The sequence below is a fragment of the Oncorhynchus keta genome, chromosome 16 (genome assembly GCF_023373465.1).
Source record: "Oncorhynchus keta strain PuntledgeMale-10-30-2019 chromosome 16, Oket_V2, whole genome shotgun sequence".
NCBI lineage: Eukaryota > Metazoa > Chordata > Actinopteri > Salmoniformes > Salmonidae > Oncorhynchus > Oncorhynchus keta.
Genome location: NC_068436.1, coordinates 3,479,948 through 3,494,803, shown reverse-complemented (window position 1 = coordinate 3,494,803; position 14,856 = coordinate 3,479,948). Strand labels below are relative to the sequence as shown.

The 14,856-nt window shown below is 45.4% G+C and overlaps 1 protein-coding gene across 1 annotated transcript in view; it reads left to right on the top strand.

Annotated features, from left to right (window-relative positions):
* LOC127907881 (uncharacterized) overlaps window positions 1–14,856 on the top strand; it is a 61,798-nt gene that overhangs the window by 33,600 nt on the left and 13,342 nt on the right. Inside the window, exons 3-5 of the mRNA XM_052464335.1 lie at window positions 10,455–10,658; window positions 13,822–14,511; window positions 14,650–14,766. Coding sequence (XP_052320295.1) covers window positions 10,455–10,658; window positions 13,822–14,511; window positions 14,650–14,766 — 1,011 coding nt within the window. The remainder of the gene's footprint in view (window positions 1–10,454; window positions 10,659–13,821; window positions 14,512–14,649; window positions 14,767–14,856) is intronic.

Below are 14,856 nucleotides of genomic sequence, written 5' to 3'. Positions count from 1 at the left end.
TACCTTTGTCTGTACATTATACCTTGAAGCTATTTTATCGCCCCCAGAAACCTCCTTTTACTCTCTGTTCCAGACCTTGTAGACGACCAATTCTTATTGCTTTTAGCCGTAGCCTTATCCTACTCCTACTCTGTTCCTCTGGCGATGTAGAGGTGAATCCAGGCCCTGCAGTGCCTAGCTCCACTCCTATTCCCCAGGCGCTCTCTTTTGATGACTTCTGTAACCGTAATAGCCTTTGTTTCATGCATGTTAACATTAGAAGCCTCCTCCCTAAGTTTGTTATTTTCACTGCTTTAGCACACTCTGCCAACCCGGATGTTCTAGCTGTGTCTAAATCCTGGCTTAGGAAGAGCACCAAAAATTCTGAAATTTTCATCCCAAACTACAACATTTTCAGACAAGATAGAACTGCCAAAGGGGGCGGTGTTGCAATCTACTGCAAAGATAGCCTGCAGAGTTTTGTCCTACTATCCAGGTCTGTACCCAAACAATTAGAACTTCTACTTTTAAAAATCCACCTCTCTAAAAACAAGTCTCTCACCGTTGCCGCCTGCTATAGACCACCCTCTGCCCCCAGCTGTGCTCTGGACACCATATGTGATTGATTGTCCTGCAGAGCTCGTGATTGCCCTGCAGAGCTGATCTATCTGCAGAGCTCGTGCTGCTAGGCGACCTAAACTGGAACATGCTTAACACCCCAGCCATCCTACAATCTAACCTTGATGCCCTCAATCTCACACAAATGATCAATGAACCTACCAGGTACCTCCCCAAAGCCTTAAACACGGGCACCCTCATAGATATCATCCTAACCAACTTGCCCTCTAAATACACCTCTGCTGTCTTCAACCAAGATCTCAGCGATCACTGCCTCATTGCTTGCATCCGTAATGGGTCAACTGCATTAGCATCGAACAGCCCCTGTGATATGCAGCTGTTCAGGGAAGCTAAAAACCATTATACACAGGCAGTTAGAAAAGCCAAGGCTAGCTTTTTCAAGCAGAAGTTTGCTTTCTGCAACACTAACTCAAAAAAGTTCTGGGACACTGTAAAGTCCATGGAGAATAAGAACACCTCCTCCCAGCTGCCCACTGCACTGAAGATAGGAAACACTGTCACCACTGATAAATCCACCACAATTGAGAATTTCGATAATCATTCTTCTACGGCTGGCCATGCTTTTCCACCTGGCTACACCTACCCCGGTCAACAGCACTGCACCCCCCACAGCAACTCGCCCAAGCCTTCCCCATTTCTCCTTCTCCCAAATCCAGTCAGCTGATGTTCTGAAAGAGCTGCAAAATCTGGACCCCTACAAATCAGCCGGGCTAGACAATCTGGACCCTTTCTTTCTAAAATTATCTGCTGAAATTGTTGCCACCCCTATTACTAGCCTGTTCAATCTCTCTTTCGTGTCGTCTGAGATTCCCAAAGATTGGAAAGCAGCTGCGGTCATCCCAATCTTCAAAGGGGGGGACACTCTTGACCCAAACTGCTACAGACCTATATCTATCCTACCCTGCCTTTCTAAGGTCTTCGAAAGCCAAGTCAACAAACAGATTACCGACCATTTCGAATCTCACCATACCTTCTCTGCTATGCAATCCGGTTTCAGAGCTGGTCATGGCTGCACCTCAGCCACGCTCAAGGTCCTAAACGATATCTTAACCGCCATTGATAAGAAACATTACTGTGCAGCCGTATTCATTGATCTGGCCAAGGCTTTCGACTCTGTCAATCCCCACATCCTCATCGGCAGACTCGACAGCCTTGGTTTCTCAAATGACTGCCTCGCCTGGTTCACCCACTACTTCTCAGATAGAGTTCAGTGTGTCAAATCGGAGGGTCTGCTGTCCGGACCTCTGGCAGTCTCTATGGGGGTGCCACAGGGTTCAAGTCTTGAACCGACTCTCTTCTCTGTATACATCAATGATGTCGCTCTTGCTGCTGGTGAGTCTCTGATCCACCTCTACGCAGACGACACCATTCTGTATACTTCTGGCTCTTCTTTGGACACTGTGTTAACAACCCTCCAGGCAAGCTTCAATGCCATACAACTCTCCTTCCGTGGCCTCCAATTGCTCTTAAATACAAGTAAAACTAAATGCATGCTCTTCAACCGATCTCTGCCTGCACCTGCCCGCCTGTCCAACATCACTACTCTGGACAGCTCTTAGAATACGTGGACAACTACAAATACCTAGGTTTCTGGTTAGACTGTAATCTCTCCTTCCAGACCCACATCAAACATCTCCAATCCAAAGTTAAATCTAGAATTGGCTTCCTATTTTGCAACAAAGCATCCTTCACTCATGCTGCCAAACATACCCTTGTAAAACTGACCATCCTACCAATCCTCGACTTCGGCGACGTCATTTACAAAATAGCCTCCAATACCCTACTCAACAAATTGGATGCAGTCTATCACAGTGCAATCCGTTTTGTCACCAAAGCCCCATATACTACCCACCATTGCGACCTGTATGCTCTCGTTGGCTGGCCCTCGCTTCATACTCGTCGCCAAACCCACTGGCTCCATGTCATCTACAAGACCCTGCTAGGTAAAGTCCCCCTTATCTCAGCTCGCTGGTCACCATAGCATCTCCCACCTGTAGCACACGCTCCAGCAGGTATATCTCTCTAGTCACCCCCAAAACCAATTCTTTCTTTGGCCGCCTGTCCTTCCAGTTCTCTGCTGCCAATGACTGGAACGAACTACAAAAATCTCTGAAGCTGGAAACACTTATCTCCCTCACTAGCTTTAAGCACCAATTGTCAGAGCAGCTCACATATTACTGCACCTGTACATAGCCCACCTATAATTTAGCCCTAAACAACTACCTCTTTCCCAACTGTATTTATGTATTTATTTTGCTCCTTTGCACCCCATTTTTATTTCTACTTTGCACATACTTCCACTGCAAATCTACCATTCCAGTGTTTTACTTGCTATTTACTTGCTATATTGTATTTTACTTTGCCTTTACCTCCCTTATCTCGCCTCATTTGCTCACATCGTATATGGACTTGTTTATACTGTATTATTGACTGTATGTTTTTTACACCATGTGTAACTCTGTGTCGTTGTATGTTTCGAACTGCTTTGCTGTATCTTGGCCAGGTCGCAAATGTAAATGAGAACTTGTTCTCAACTTGCCTACCTGGTTAAATAAAGGTGAAATAAATAAAATAAAATAAAACTCATCTGTTTCCAGATCCTAAGCATATGACAAATGACTGGATTAGAGTCATACGTGTCTTTTTTCACATATGATGGGCTATTAACAAGTGCAAGGAGTGAGGAAGGTTGACAGGAGGCCTGCTCGATCAAAAGCCATGAAGACATATCCTTTTGTCTCATCGCAGGTAAACTTTCCCTCCAGAAAGACACAATGTTCAGATTAGCAACCCAATAATACAGTTTGAAGTGGGGAAGGCCAAAGCCCCCCTCTATCTTGTACTTTCATAAATGCTTCTTTGAAATTCTGGCTGCCTTGTTATCCCATAAAAATAGAGTTATTATTGAATCCAGTTTCTTAAAATAGCTTTGTGGCATGAAATTGGGTAAACATTGGAAGATGTAAAGAAACCTGGGTAGGACAACCATTTTAATAGCGTTTATACGACCAACCAAGGAAATAGGTAGTTTTCCAAAAATCTATATGTTGTTTAAGCTGATATATTTTCATGTCCCAATTCGCTTTCAATAGCTGATCAAGGTCTCTTGTCACTACAATGCCGAGGCTTGTGAAGTTGTCCCTCACTGTTCTAAACGGGGTAGATTGCAGAAATTGCATATCCACAGGCCGTGATATTGGCATCAACTCACTTTTTTGCCAGTTTATCTTGTAGCCAGAGAAGGAGCCGGATGTGTTTATCAAGTTAAGTAAGGTTGGAATAGAAGTTTAAGGCTTGGACAAAAACAAAAGAACATCGTCTGCATATAGGGAAATGTTGTGCTGTGTGTCTTATTTTAACAGAAGCCATATCAGCACATGCCCGAATGAGAGTAGGAAGGGGTTCCATGGCTATAGCGAAGAGAGCAGGTGAAATAGGGCACCCCTGTCGGCACCCCTTGAACAGGCGGAATGACTGCAACATTTCCTGATTGGTTACCACGGACACCATTTGGTTGTGCATAAATAATTCTTATCCAATTAATACATTCCTTGCCAAACCCGAAATGCTGCAGAACCGACATCATATACTTCCACTCAATCTGATCAAACGCCTTCTCTGCATCAAGAGCTATTACCACTGCCTCAACCTTGTGATCGTGATACATTACGCTGAAAAGGCGTCTCAAATTGTAGTATATGTCGGCCCGGCATAAAAACCTGCCTGGTCAGGGTGTATGATGTCGGAAATATATTTTTTCAATCGGTTTGCCAATATCTTTGTCAACACCTTGTTTTCTATGGGGAGCAGCGACACGGGGCGAAAAGACGACATCTCCATGGAATCTATCTTTTTTTCAAGATCAGTGCTATTGTAGCCTCATACAGTGTTTGCTGGAGTCTGGCATTTTCTTTGGAGTGTTTAAACATTCACAACATAAGTGGAGATAGACTGGCGCAGCACTTCTTATAGAATTCAATTACATATCCATCGGGCCCAGGGGCCTTGCTGTTTGGAAATGGTGCTATCGCTGTGTTAATTTCCTCTAAAGTTACCCCTGCATCGAGTGCAGCAGCTGCCCCCCTGTCTAGTTTAGGAAGTTTACATTCAGCGAGAAAGCGTTCCATAGTTTGTGGATCAGTAACATCGCATTTTGATTGGTATAGCTCTGAGTAAAACTGCGCAAAGCATTTATTAATATCCTGCGGATCTGTAAATATTTTACCCTTCTTGTCTTTTATTTTGTGAATAGCTCTAGATGCCTGTACATGCCTTAGCTGTCTTGCTAATGATTTATGTGGTTTGTCACCCAGTTCAAAAATAACTTTGTTGCGTTCTAGCAAGTAAAGAGCCCACCCGTTTAGAAAGGATGATAATTGTATTCATATTTTAACTTTGATCTTCTCAAGGACTGTACATGAGGAATTATTCCTAAAAACGTTCTCCTGTTCCCCTAACTCTCTTTCAATTTCTCTCAGCCTAGTATTGGCGCGTTTCTTCCTCTCTGATGTATAAGAAATAATGTAACCTCTAATCACAGCCTTTAGAGATTCCCAAAGGGTGGAGTCGTCAACATCCCCTGTGTCGTTAGTTCCGAGGAAAAAGGCATTCTGCTCCTTCAAATACTGACAAAAAGCCTCATCTTTCAGCAGGTATGCGTCTAAGCGCCACGGTCGACGACCTGTCGACATATTGTCGAGTTTCAGCACCATGGACAGAGGAGAGTGGTCCGCAATTAGAATAGGGTTATAGGTAACTGATGAAAAGAAAGAATAATGCCTGTCTGTTGGGTGCGTCAGTCTCCAAATATCGACAATGTTAAGGTTTGTCATCAATGTATTTAGACAGACACTGGCATTTGATTGTTGAAGTGACCTTGATAGCTGTTTATCTAAAAGAGGATCTAACGTACAGTTAAAGTCCCCTCCCACAATAACACTTGTATCCCAGATATTTGCTATGGCCTTAAATACCCTTTGAGAAAATAATGGATCATCGAAGTTGGGTCCATATAAATTGACCAAGGTTATTGGTTTTGAATTCAGTGTACCAGCCACAATAATATACCGACCATTAGGATCTGAAATCGAGGATGAGTAAACGAAAGGAGTGTTTTTCCTTATCAGGATTGCTACCCCTCTCGCTTTTGCATCAAAGTTAGACTGGTATATCTGACCGATCCAGCCGACTCGTAGCTTGGCCTGAGCAGAGCGTTTAATGAGTTTCTTGAAGAAACACTATGTCAGCACCCAGTGATTTAAGATGAGAGAGAACCTTAGCTCGTTTCACCACACGCCCTGAGCCATTACAGTTCCAGCTGACTATCTTTATTCCCCCAGGCCTACTCTGTGCTAGGTCACTATGTGGCATTTCTTATTTTAGAGCAAATTGTTGCTGTCATACAAAACCCAGAAGAAAAATGTCCCGCCGTGCGGGAGCTTGTCATGCCACCTGTATTAATAAACGTGAACATAAAACACAGACCCCATCCCCCCTCCCGCCCCTACTCCCGTCCCTTTACTGAGTGACTTCCCCAAACGAAGCACTCCTTGGCTAACACACAAACCTTGTCTAGACATACAGCTTGAACTAACTCGTCGTCTATAGATGCTCCGCATATAAACTAATATTAAATAACACTTAACTCTCGCGTTAGGGGGTGAGAGGCGCTAATACATGATATGATAAAAACAAGGCTATATTAGCCACAACATCTCACCTATCATATACTGTAAGTCCTTATGTCTGATCTTCTGATCAAAAATACATAGGCCGGAAATTCAAACACATTGATGGCCTGTATTTGGCCATTTAGCTGGCTGACACAGCCATTCTGTGTCCTCAGCCTGCTTGTCAAGAACAGACCGGCCTCTTTTGGGTTGTCAAACGTACGTGTTGACCCCCCCCACATATACATGGTTAGCAGATGTTATTGCGAGTGTAGCGAAATGCTTGTCCTTCTAGTTCCGACAGTGCGGCAATATCTAACAAGTAAAGTAACAATTCCATAACAACTACCTAATAAACACAAATCTAAGTAAAGGGATACAATAATATATACATATAAATATATATGGGATGGGCCATGACCAACCGGCATAGACGAGATGCAATGGATGGTATAAAATACAGTATATAAATCTGGGATGAGTAGTGCAAGATATGTAAACATCATTATTAAAGTGGCATTAATAAAGTGACTAGTGATTCATTTGTTAGTGGCCAATGATTTCAATTCTGTATGTAGACAGCAGCCTCTCTGTGTTAGTGATTAACAGTCTGATGGCCTTGTGATAGAAGCTATTTTTCAGTCTCTCGGTCTCAGCTTTGATGCACCTGTACTGACCTCGCCTTCTTGATGGTAGCGGGGTGAACAGGCAGTGGCTCAGGTGGTTGTTGTCCTTGATGATCTTTTTGGCCTTCCTGTGACATTGGGTGCTGTAGGTGCCCTGGAGGGCAGGTAGTTTGCCCCCGGTGATGCGTTTGTGCAGACCTCTACCTCTCCTATGGCGACGTTGTTTTGGGTCAGCCTCTGGAAACAATTTGAATGCCTTGGGTGTTGCTTTGGGAAAGTCATATTCCTGGTCGTAGTGCTGGTAAGTTGGTGTCGCTCTGATATCCAATAGTTCTTCCCGGCTGTATGTAATAACACTTAAGATTTTCTGGGCTAACAATGTAAGAAATAATACATAAAAAAATACTGCATAGTTTCCTAAGGACTAGAAGCAAGGAAACCCTCTCTGTCGGCACCATCTTACCTTGCTTGCTGTGGTGATAATTTTTCTTAGTATATTTTTATGTCTGACAGTGGCATTGGCAAACCAACAAACAATATAAAAAGTTTAAAAACTCTCAATGAACGATTTTTAAGACAGAGTCAGTATGGTACAGTCAACAATAAAACATCCCGGCTAATTGAGAATGTGTAGTCTCCGTTGACTCTTTTTGTAGATAAAGGCCGGACATTTACTCCACTGAAGCATATAGTCAGAGGACACCCAGATATTTGTATTCCTTTCAAATGTTTTTTTTGTTCTAACCCTTGAGAGATGTTGCAGAGGTAGGCGTTGTTCGTTTCCTGAAGTCTATGCATATCCATATCTTTGGTCTTGTTGGTATTGAGGACCAAGTGTGATTTATCACATCGCTCCACAAAGTTGTTTAGGACCAGGCAACGGTGTTGCTCATCATGCAACAGGCTGATCAGGGCAGTGTCATCAGATATACACAATGTACAAGGTGCACATGAGTGGGAACAAAACACATCCCTGTGGCAAGCCTGGCGTTCCAGCTAACAATACTAGGGAGAGAGTTTTTGTAATGTTACCCATAATGTTCCCATGAAGTTTGAGTTTCTAGTTGTCCTTTAGTTAGGGGAAACATTCTATGTATGTCAGCAAAAACCTTATAACCTATTTAGCATGTTTTGGCGTTAGTTAGGAGAATATTCCATCAACTTCACACCAAACAGAACATGGTTGCCATGTTCTCAGAATATACACTACCATTCAAAAGTTTGGGGTCACTTAGAAATGTCCTTGTTTTTGAAAGAAAATTACATTTTTTTTTGTCCATTTAAAATAACATCAAACTGATCCTAAATACAGTGTAGACCCTTTAGCTGGAAACGGCTGAATGGAATATCTACATAGGCGTACAGAGACCCATTATCAGCAACCATCACTCCTGTGTTCCAATGGCACGTTTTGTTAGCGAATACAAGTTTATCATTTTAAAAGGCTAATTGATCATTAGGAAACTCTTTTGCAATTATGTTAGCACAGCTGAAAACTGTTGTGCTGATTGAAGAAGCAAAAGACTAGACTAGTTGAGTATCTGGAGCATCAGCATTTGTGGGTTCGATTACAGGCTCGAAATGGCCAGAAACAAATAACTTTCTTCTGAAATTCGTCAGTCTATTCTTGTTCCGAGAAATGAAGGATATTCCATGCGAGAAACTGAAGATCTCGTACAACGCTGTGTACTACTCCCTTCCCAGAACATCACAAACTGGCCCTAACCAGAATAGAAAGAGGAGTGGGAGGCCCCAGTGCACAACTGAGCAAGAGGACAAGTACATTAGAGTGTCTAGTTTGAGAAACAGAAGCCTCACAAGTCCTCAACTGGCAGCATTATTAAATAGTACCCGCAAAACACCAGTCTCAATGTCAACAGTGAAGAGGCGACTCCGTGATGCTGGCCTTCTAGGCGGAGTTGCAAAGAAAAGACATATCTCAGACTGACCAATAAAAAGAAAAGATTAAAATGGGCAAAAGAACACAGACACTGGACAGAGGAATTCTGCCTTAGAAATAGTCTTTGCACATCACTGGAACATTCATATGAAACCGTTAGGCAATGACCTAATATGAATCTTAAGGGAATATTCTCTAAAGTTGTGGAAACATTTGTTGTTAGCTGGGGTTAATTTGCTTCACATGTGAATTAGCACATGGCCATCTCTATGATGGGATTGGACATGTCTATAAATATGATATATGGAGGTAACTGATATCAACCAATTATCGGGGAAATACATGTCTGAAAGCCTTAATGCTGAAATTAGCTCCATTATGAATTGTACATTTTGCATCAACTCCATTTTGTCTCTATTATATATTTCTTCAGTTGAGGCAGAACATCTGAACTGGGTTAATAATAGTATCAGTGCTTTCATTTTTCTCCCCTTTGATTGAGCTATCCATTCTCATTCCCTTTGTCTGTGACGGACTTTTGTTTTATTTAGCTTTGTAGTCCTGGCGCTCGTCCAAAATGGCACCCTATTCCCTATATACCGCACTACTTTTGACCAGGGCCAATATGGCTCTGGTCAAAAGTAGTGCACTATGGGAATAGGGTGCCATTTGGGATGTAACCCTGTGCTTTGAGGGGAAACCTAACTGAGTATGACTAAAAGTACTGCATCCACGCATCTGCACCAAATAAGGAAAACCCACACAGAGGTTCCATTACGACTAATTCAGCCATTAAACTTATTGGACACATCATCCTTCTTTCTGCTAATGACACTGTAATCTAGACTTCAGAAGGAAGAGAACAAAAGGAGAGCAGACCAACAACTAATATCATAGTCATTTTCAGATAACTCTGCTGTTTATCACGTAGAACTCAGCTGTGGATATTTCCAAGAACCTCTATAGGCTGATTACTTTGATTTCTCGTAATGTATTTTTTAATTGGGCAAAGGATTATTATGAATACTGTTTACTGTCTTGAGCACCTTCCGATATCATCTATCCACATTTGCGGGAACATAAGTGGCTACACTTTAAGTCATTTGTAAGTACCAAACCTGCAGTTTCACAAATTACTTCATTCGGGTTGAAAATGAGATATGGTCTTTTGGTTTTGAATTATGGCCCACAAAGCCTACCAACTCTACTAGGCCTTTTTGTTCATGGACACAAACATTTGACCTTTCATTATTACAGCCCTCCATTTCCTTTCAAGTAAAGATTTTAGGCAAATTAACATTTTCAAAGCCTTAAAACAGGTAACACTATTTGGAAAGCCCATGTAGATGCTCAACAGGTTATCAGTAACATTTACACAAACGAACTACTAACCTTAGCTCTAGCCCTAACCTTAAACCTTATCCTAACCCTAAACTTACCCCTTACCCTAACCTTAACACTTACTTAGCCCTAACCCTTATTGTAAATCTAACCCAAACCCTAACCTTAGCAAGCAGTTGCTCATCAACAGATAGTTTGTCGATAGTATGACCATCTGCAGAAAGATGCTTTACAGATTATCATGTTTTAGGAATGACTCAGATGCAGACGGTGTCGAAGTAAAAAAACGTGTATTACTAGAACAGGGGGCAGGCAAAACAGGTCAAGGGCAGGCAGAGGTCAATAATCCAGATCAGAGTCCAAAAGGTACAGATCGTCAGGCAGTCTCAGGGTCAGGGCAGGCAGAGGTCAATAATCCAGATCAGAGTCCAAAAGGTTCAGAGCGTCAGGCAGTCTCAGGGTCAGGGCAGGCAGAGGTCAATAATCCAGATCAGAGTCCAAAAGGTACAGATCGTCAGGCAGTCTCAGGGTCAGGGCAGGCAGAGGTCAATAATCCAGATCAGAGTCCAAAAGGTACAGAGCGTCAGGCAGTCTCAGGGTCAGGGCAGGCAGAGGTCAATAATCCAGATCAGAGTCCAAAAGGTACAGAGCGTCAGGCAGTCTGAGGGTCAGGGCAGGCAGAGGTCAATAATCCAGATCAGAGTCAGAGCATCAGGCAGTCAGAGGCAGGGTCAGGGCAGGCAGAGGTCAATAATCCAGATCAGAGTCCAAAAGGTACAGATCGTCAGGCAGTCTCAGGGTCAGGGCAGGCAGAGGTCAATAATCCAGATCAGAGTCCAAAACAGGTACAGAGGTCGTCAGGCAGTCTCAGGGTCAGGGCAGGCAGAGGTCAATAATCCAGATCAGAGTCCAAAAGGTACAGAGCGTCAGGCAGTCTCAGGGTCAGGGCAGGCAGAGGTCAATAATCCAGATCAGAGTCCAAAAGGTCCAGAGCGTCAGGCAGTCTCAGGGTCAGGGCAGGCAGAGGTCAATAATCCAGATCAGAGTCCAAAAGGTTCAGAGCGTCAGGCAGTCTCAGGGTCAGGGCAGGCAGAGGTCAATAATCCAGATCAGAGTCCAAAAGGTCACAGTCTCAGGGGTCAGGGCAGGCAGAGGTCAATAATCCAGATCAGAGTCCAAAAGGTACAGAGCGTCAGGCAGTCTCAGGGTCAGGGCAGGCAGAGGTCAATAATCCAGATCAGAGTCCAGAAGGCAGTCTCAGGGTACAGAGCGATCAGGCAGTCTCAGGGTCAGGGCAGGCAGAGGTCAATAATCCAGATCAGAGTCCAAAAGGTACAGAGCGTCAGGCAGTCTCAGGGTCAGGGCAGGCAGAGGTCAATAATCCAGATCCAATCAGAGTCCAAAAGGTACAGATCGTCAGGCAGTCTGAGGGTCAGGGCAGGCAGAGGTCAATAATCCAGATCAGAGTCCAAAAGGTACAGATACAGGCAGTCTGAGGGTCAGGGCAGGCAGAGGTCAATAATCCAGATCAGAGTCCAAAAGGTACAGAGCGTCAGGCAGTCTCAGGGTCAGGGCAGGCAGAGGTCAATAATCCAGATCAGAGTCCAAAAGGTACAGATCGTCAGGCAGTCTGAGGGTCAGGGCAGGCAGAGGTCAATAATCCAGATCAGAGTCCAAAAGGTACAGAGCGTCAGGCAGTCTCAGGGTCAGGGCAGGCAGAGGTCAATAATCCAGATCAGAGTCCAAAAGGTACAGAGCGTCAGGCAGTCTCAGGGTCAGGGCAGGCAGAGGTCAATAATCCAGATCAGAGTCCAAAAGGTACAGAGCGTCAGGCAGTCTCAGGGTCAGGGCAGGCAGAGGTCAATCAAAAGGTACAGAGCAGGCAGTCTCAGGGTCAGGGCAGGCAGAGGTCAATAATCCAGATCAGAGTCCAAAAGGTTCAGCAGGCAGTCTCAGGGTCAGGCAGGCAGAGGTCAATAATCCAGTCAGGCAGTCTCAGGGTCAGGGCAGGCAGAGAATAATCCAGATCAGAGTCAATAAGATCGTCCAGAGGTCAGGGCAGGCAGAGGTCAATAATCAAAGGTACAGATCGTCAGGCAGTCTCAGGGTCAGGGCAGGCAGAGGTCAATAATCCAGATAGGAGTCCAAAAGGTACAGAGTATCAGGCAGTCTCAGGGTCAGGGCAGGCAGAGGTCAATAATCCAGATCAGAGTCCAAAAGGTACAGAGCGTCAGGCAGTCTCAGGGTCAGGGCAGGCAGAGGTCAATAATCCAGATCAGAGTCCAAAAGGTACAGAGCGTCAGGCAGTCTGAGGGTCAGGGCAGGCAGAGGTCAATAATCCAGATCAGAGTCCAAAAGGTACAGAGCGTCAGGCAGTCTGAGGGTCAGGGCAGGCAGAGGTCAATAATCCAGATCAGAGTCCAAAAGGTACAGAGCGTCAGGCAGTCTCAGGGTCAGGGCAGGCAGAGGTCAATAATCCAGATCAGAGTCCAAAACAGGTACAGAGTCAGTCAGGCAGTCTGAGGGTCAGGGCAGGCAGAGGTCAATAATCCAGATCAGAGTCCAAAAGGTACAGAGCGTCAGGCAGTCTCAGGGTCAGGGCAGGCAGAGGTCAATAATCAGATCAGAGTCAGGCAGTCTCAGGGTCAGGGCAGGCAGAGGTCAATAATCCAGATCAGAGTCCAAAAGGTACAGAGCGTCAGGCAGTCTCAGGGTCAGGGCAGGCAGAGGTCAATAATCCAGATCAGAGTCCAAAAGGTACAGAGCGTCAGGCAGTCTGAGGGTCAGGGCAGGCAGAGGTCAATAATCCAGATCAGAGTCCAAAAGGTACAGAGCGTCAGGCAGTCTCAGGGTCAGGGCAGGCAGAGGTCAATAATCCAGATCAGAGTCCAAAAGGTACAGAGCGTCAGGCAGTCAGGGCAGGGAGGTCAATAATCCAGATCAGAGTCCAGGGCAGGCAGTCTGAGGTCAATAATAATCCAGATCAGAGTCCAAAAGGTACAGAGCGTCAGGCAGTCTCAGGGTCAGGGCAGGCAGAGGTCAATAATCCAGATCAGAGTCCAAAAGGTACAGAGCGTCAGGCAGTCTCAGGGTCAGGGCAGGCAGAGGTCAATAATCCAGATCAGAGTCCAAAAGGTACAGAGCGTCAGGCAGTCTGAGGGTCAGGGCAGGCAGAGGTCAATAATCCAGATCAGAGTCCAAAAGGTACAGAGCGTCAGGCAGTCTGAGGGTCAGGGCAGGCAGAGGTCAATAATCCAGATCAGAGTCCAAAAGGTACAGATCGTCAGGCAGTCTGAGGGTCAGGGCAGGCAGAGGTCAATAATCCAGATCAGAGTCCAAAAGGTACAGATCGTCAGGCAGTCTGAGGGTCAGGGCAGGCAGAGGTCAATAATCCAGATCAGAGTCCAAAAGTCTGAGGTAGGGCAGGCAGAGGTCAATAATCCAGATCAGAGTCCAAAAGGTACAGAGCGTCAGGCAGTCTGAGGGTCAGGGCAGGCAGAGGTCAATAATCCAGATCAGAGTCCAAAAGGTACAGAGCGTCAGGCAGTCTCAGGGTCAGGGCAGGCAGAGGTCAATAATCCAGATCAGAGTCCAAAAGGTTCAGAGCATCAGGCAGTCTCAGGGTCAGGGCAGGCAGAGGTCAATAATCCAGATCAGAGTCCAAAAGGTTCAGAGCATCAGGCAGTCTCAGGGTCAGGGCAGGCAGAGGTCAATAATCCAGATCAGAGTCCAAAAGGTACAGAGCGTCAGGCAGTCTGAGGGTCAGGGCAGGCAGAGGTCAATAATCCAGATCAGAGTCCAAAAGGTACAGATCGTCAGGCAGTCTGAGGGTCAGGGCAGGCAGAGGTCAATAATCCAGATCAGAGTCCAAAAGGTACAGAGCGTCAGGCAGTCTCAGGGTCAGGGCAGGCAGAGGTCAATAATCCAGATCAGAGTCCAAAAGGTACAGAGCGTCAGGCAGTCTCAGGGTCAGGGCAGGCAGAGGTCAATAATCCAGATCAGAGTCCAAAAGGTACAGATCGTCAGGCAGTCTCAGGGTCAGGGCAGGCAGAGGTCAATAATCCAGATCAGAGTCCAAAAGGTACAGATCGTCAGGCAGTCTCAGGGTCAGGGCAGGCAGAGGTCAATAATCCAGATCAGAGTCCAAAAGGTACAGATCGTCAGGCAGTCTCAGGGTCAGGGCAGGCAGAGGTCAATAATCCAGATCAGAGTCCAAAAGGTTCAGAGCGTCAGGCAGTCTCAGGGTCAGGGCAGGCAGAGGTCAATAATCCAGATCAGAGTCCAAAAGGTACAGATCGTCAGGCAGTCTCAGGGTCAGGGCAGGCAGAGGTCAATAATCCAGATCAGAGTCCAAAAGGTACAGATCGTCAGGCAGTCTGAGGGTCAGGGCAGGCAGAGGTCAATAATCCAGATCAGAGTCCAAAAGGTACAGAGCGTCAGGCAGTCTGAGGGTCAGTGCAGGCAGAGGTCAATAATCCAGATCAGAGTCCAAAAGGTTCAGAGCGTCAGGCAGTCTCAGGGTCAGGGCAGGCAGAATGGTCAAAACCGGGAAACTAGAAAACAGGAACTTCAGAAAAGACAACAGCAGCAGCTTGATGAACAAAACGAACTGGCAACAGACCAACGGAAAACACAGGTATAAATACACAGGGGATAATGATAGGAGATGGGAAACACCTGGTGGGGGTGGAGACAAAGGCAG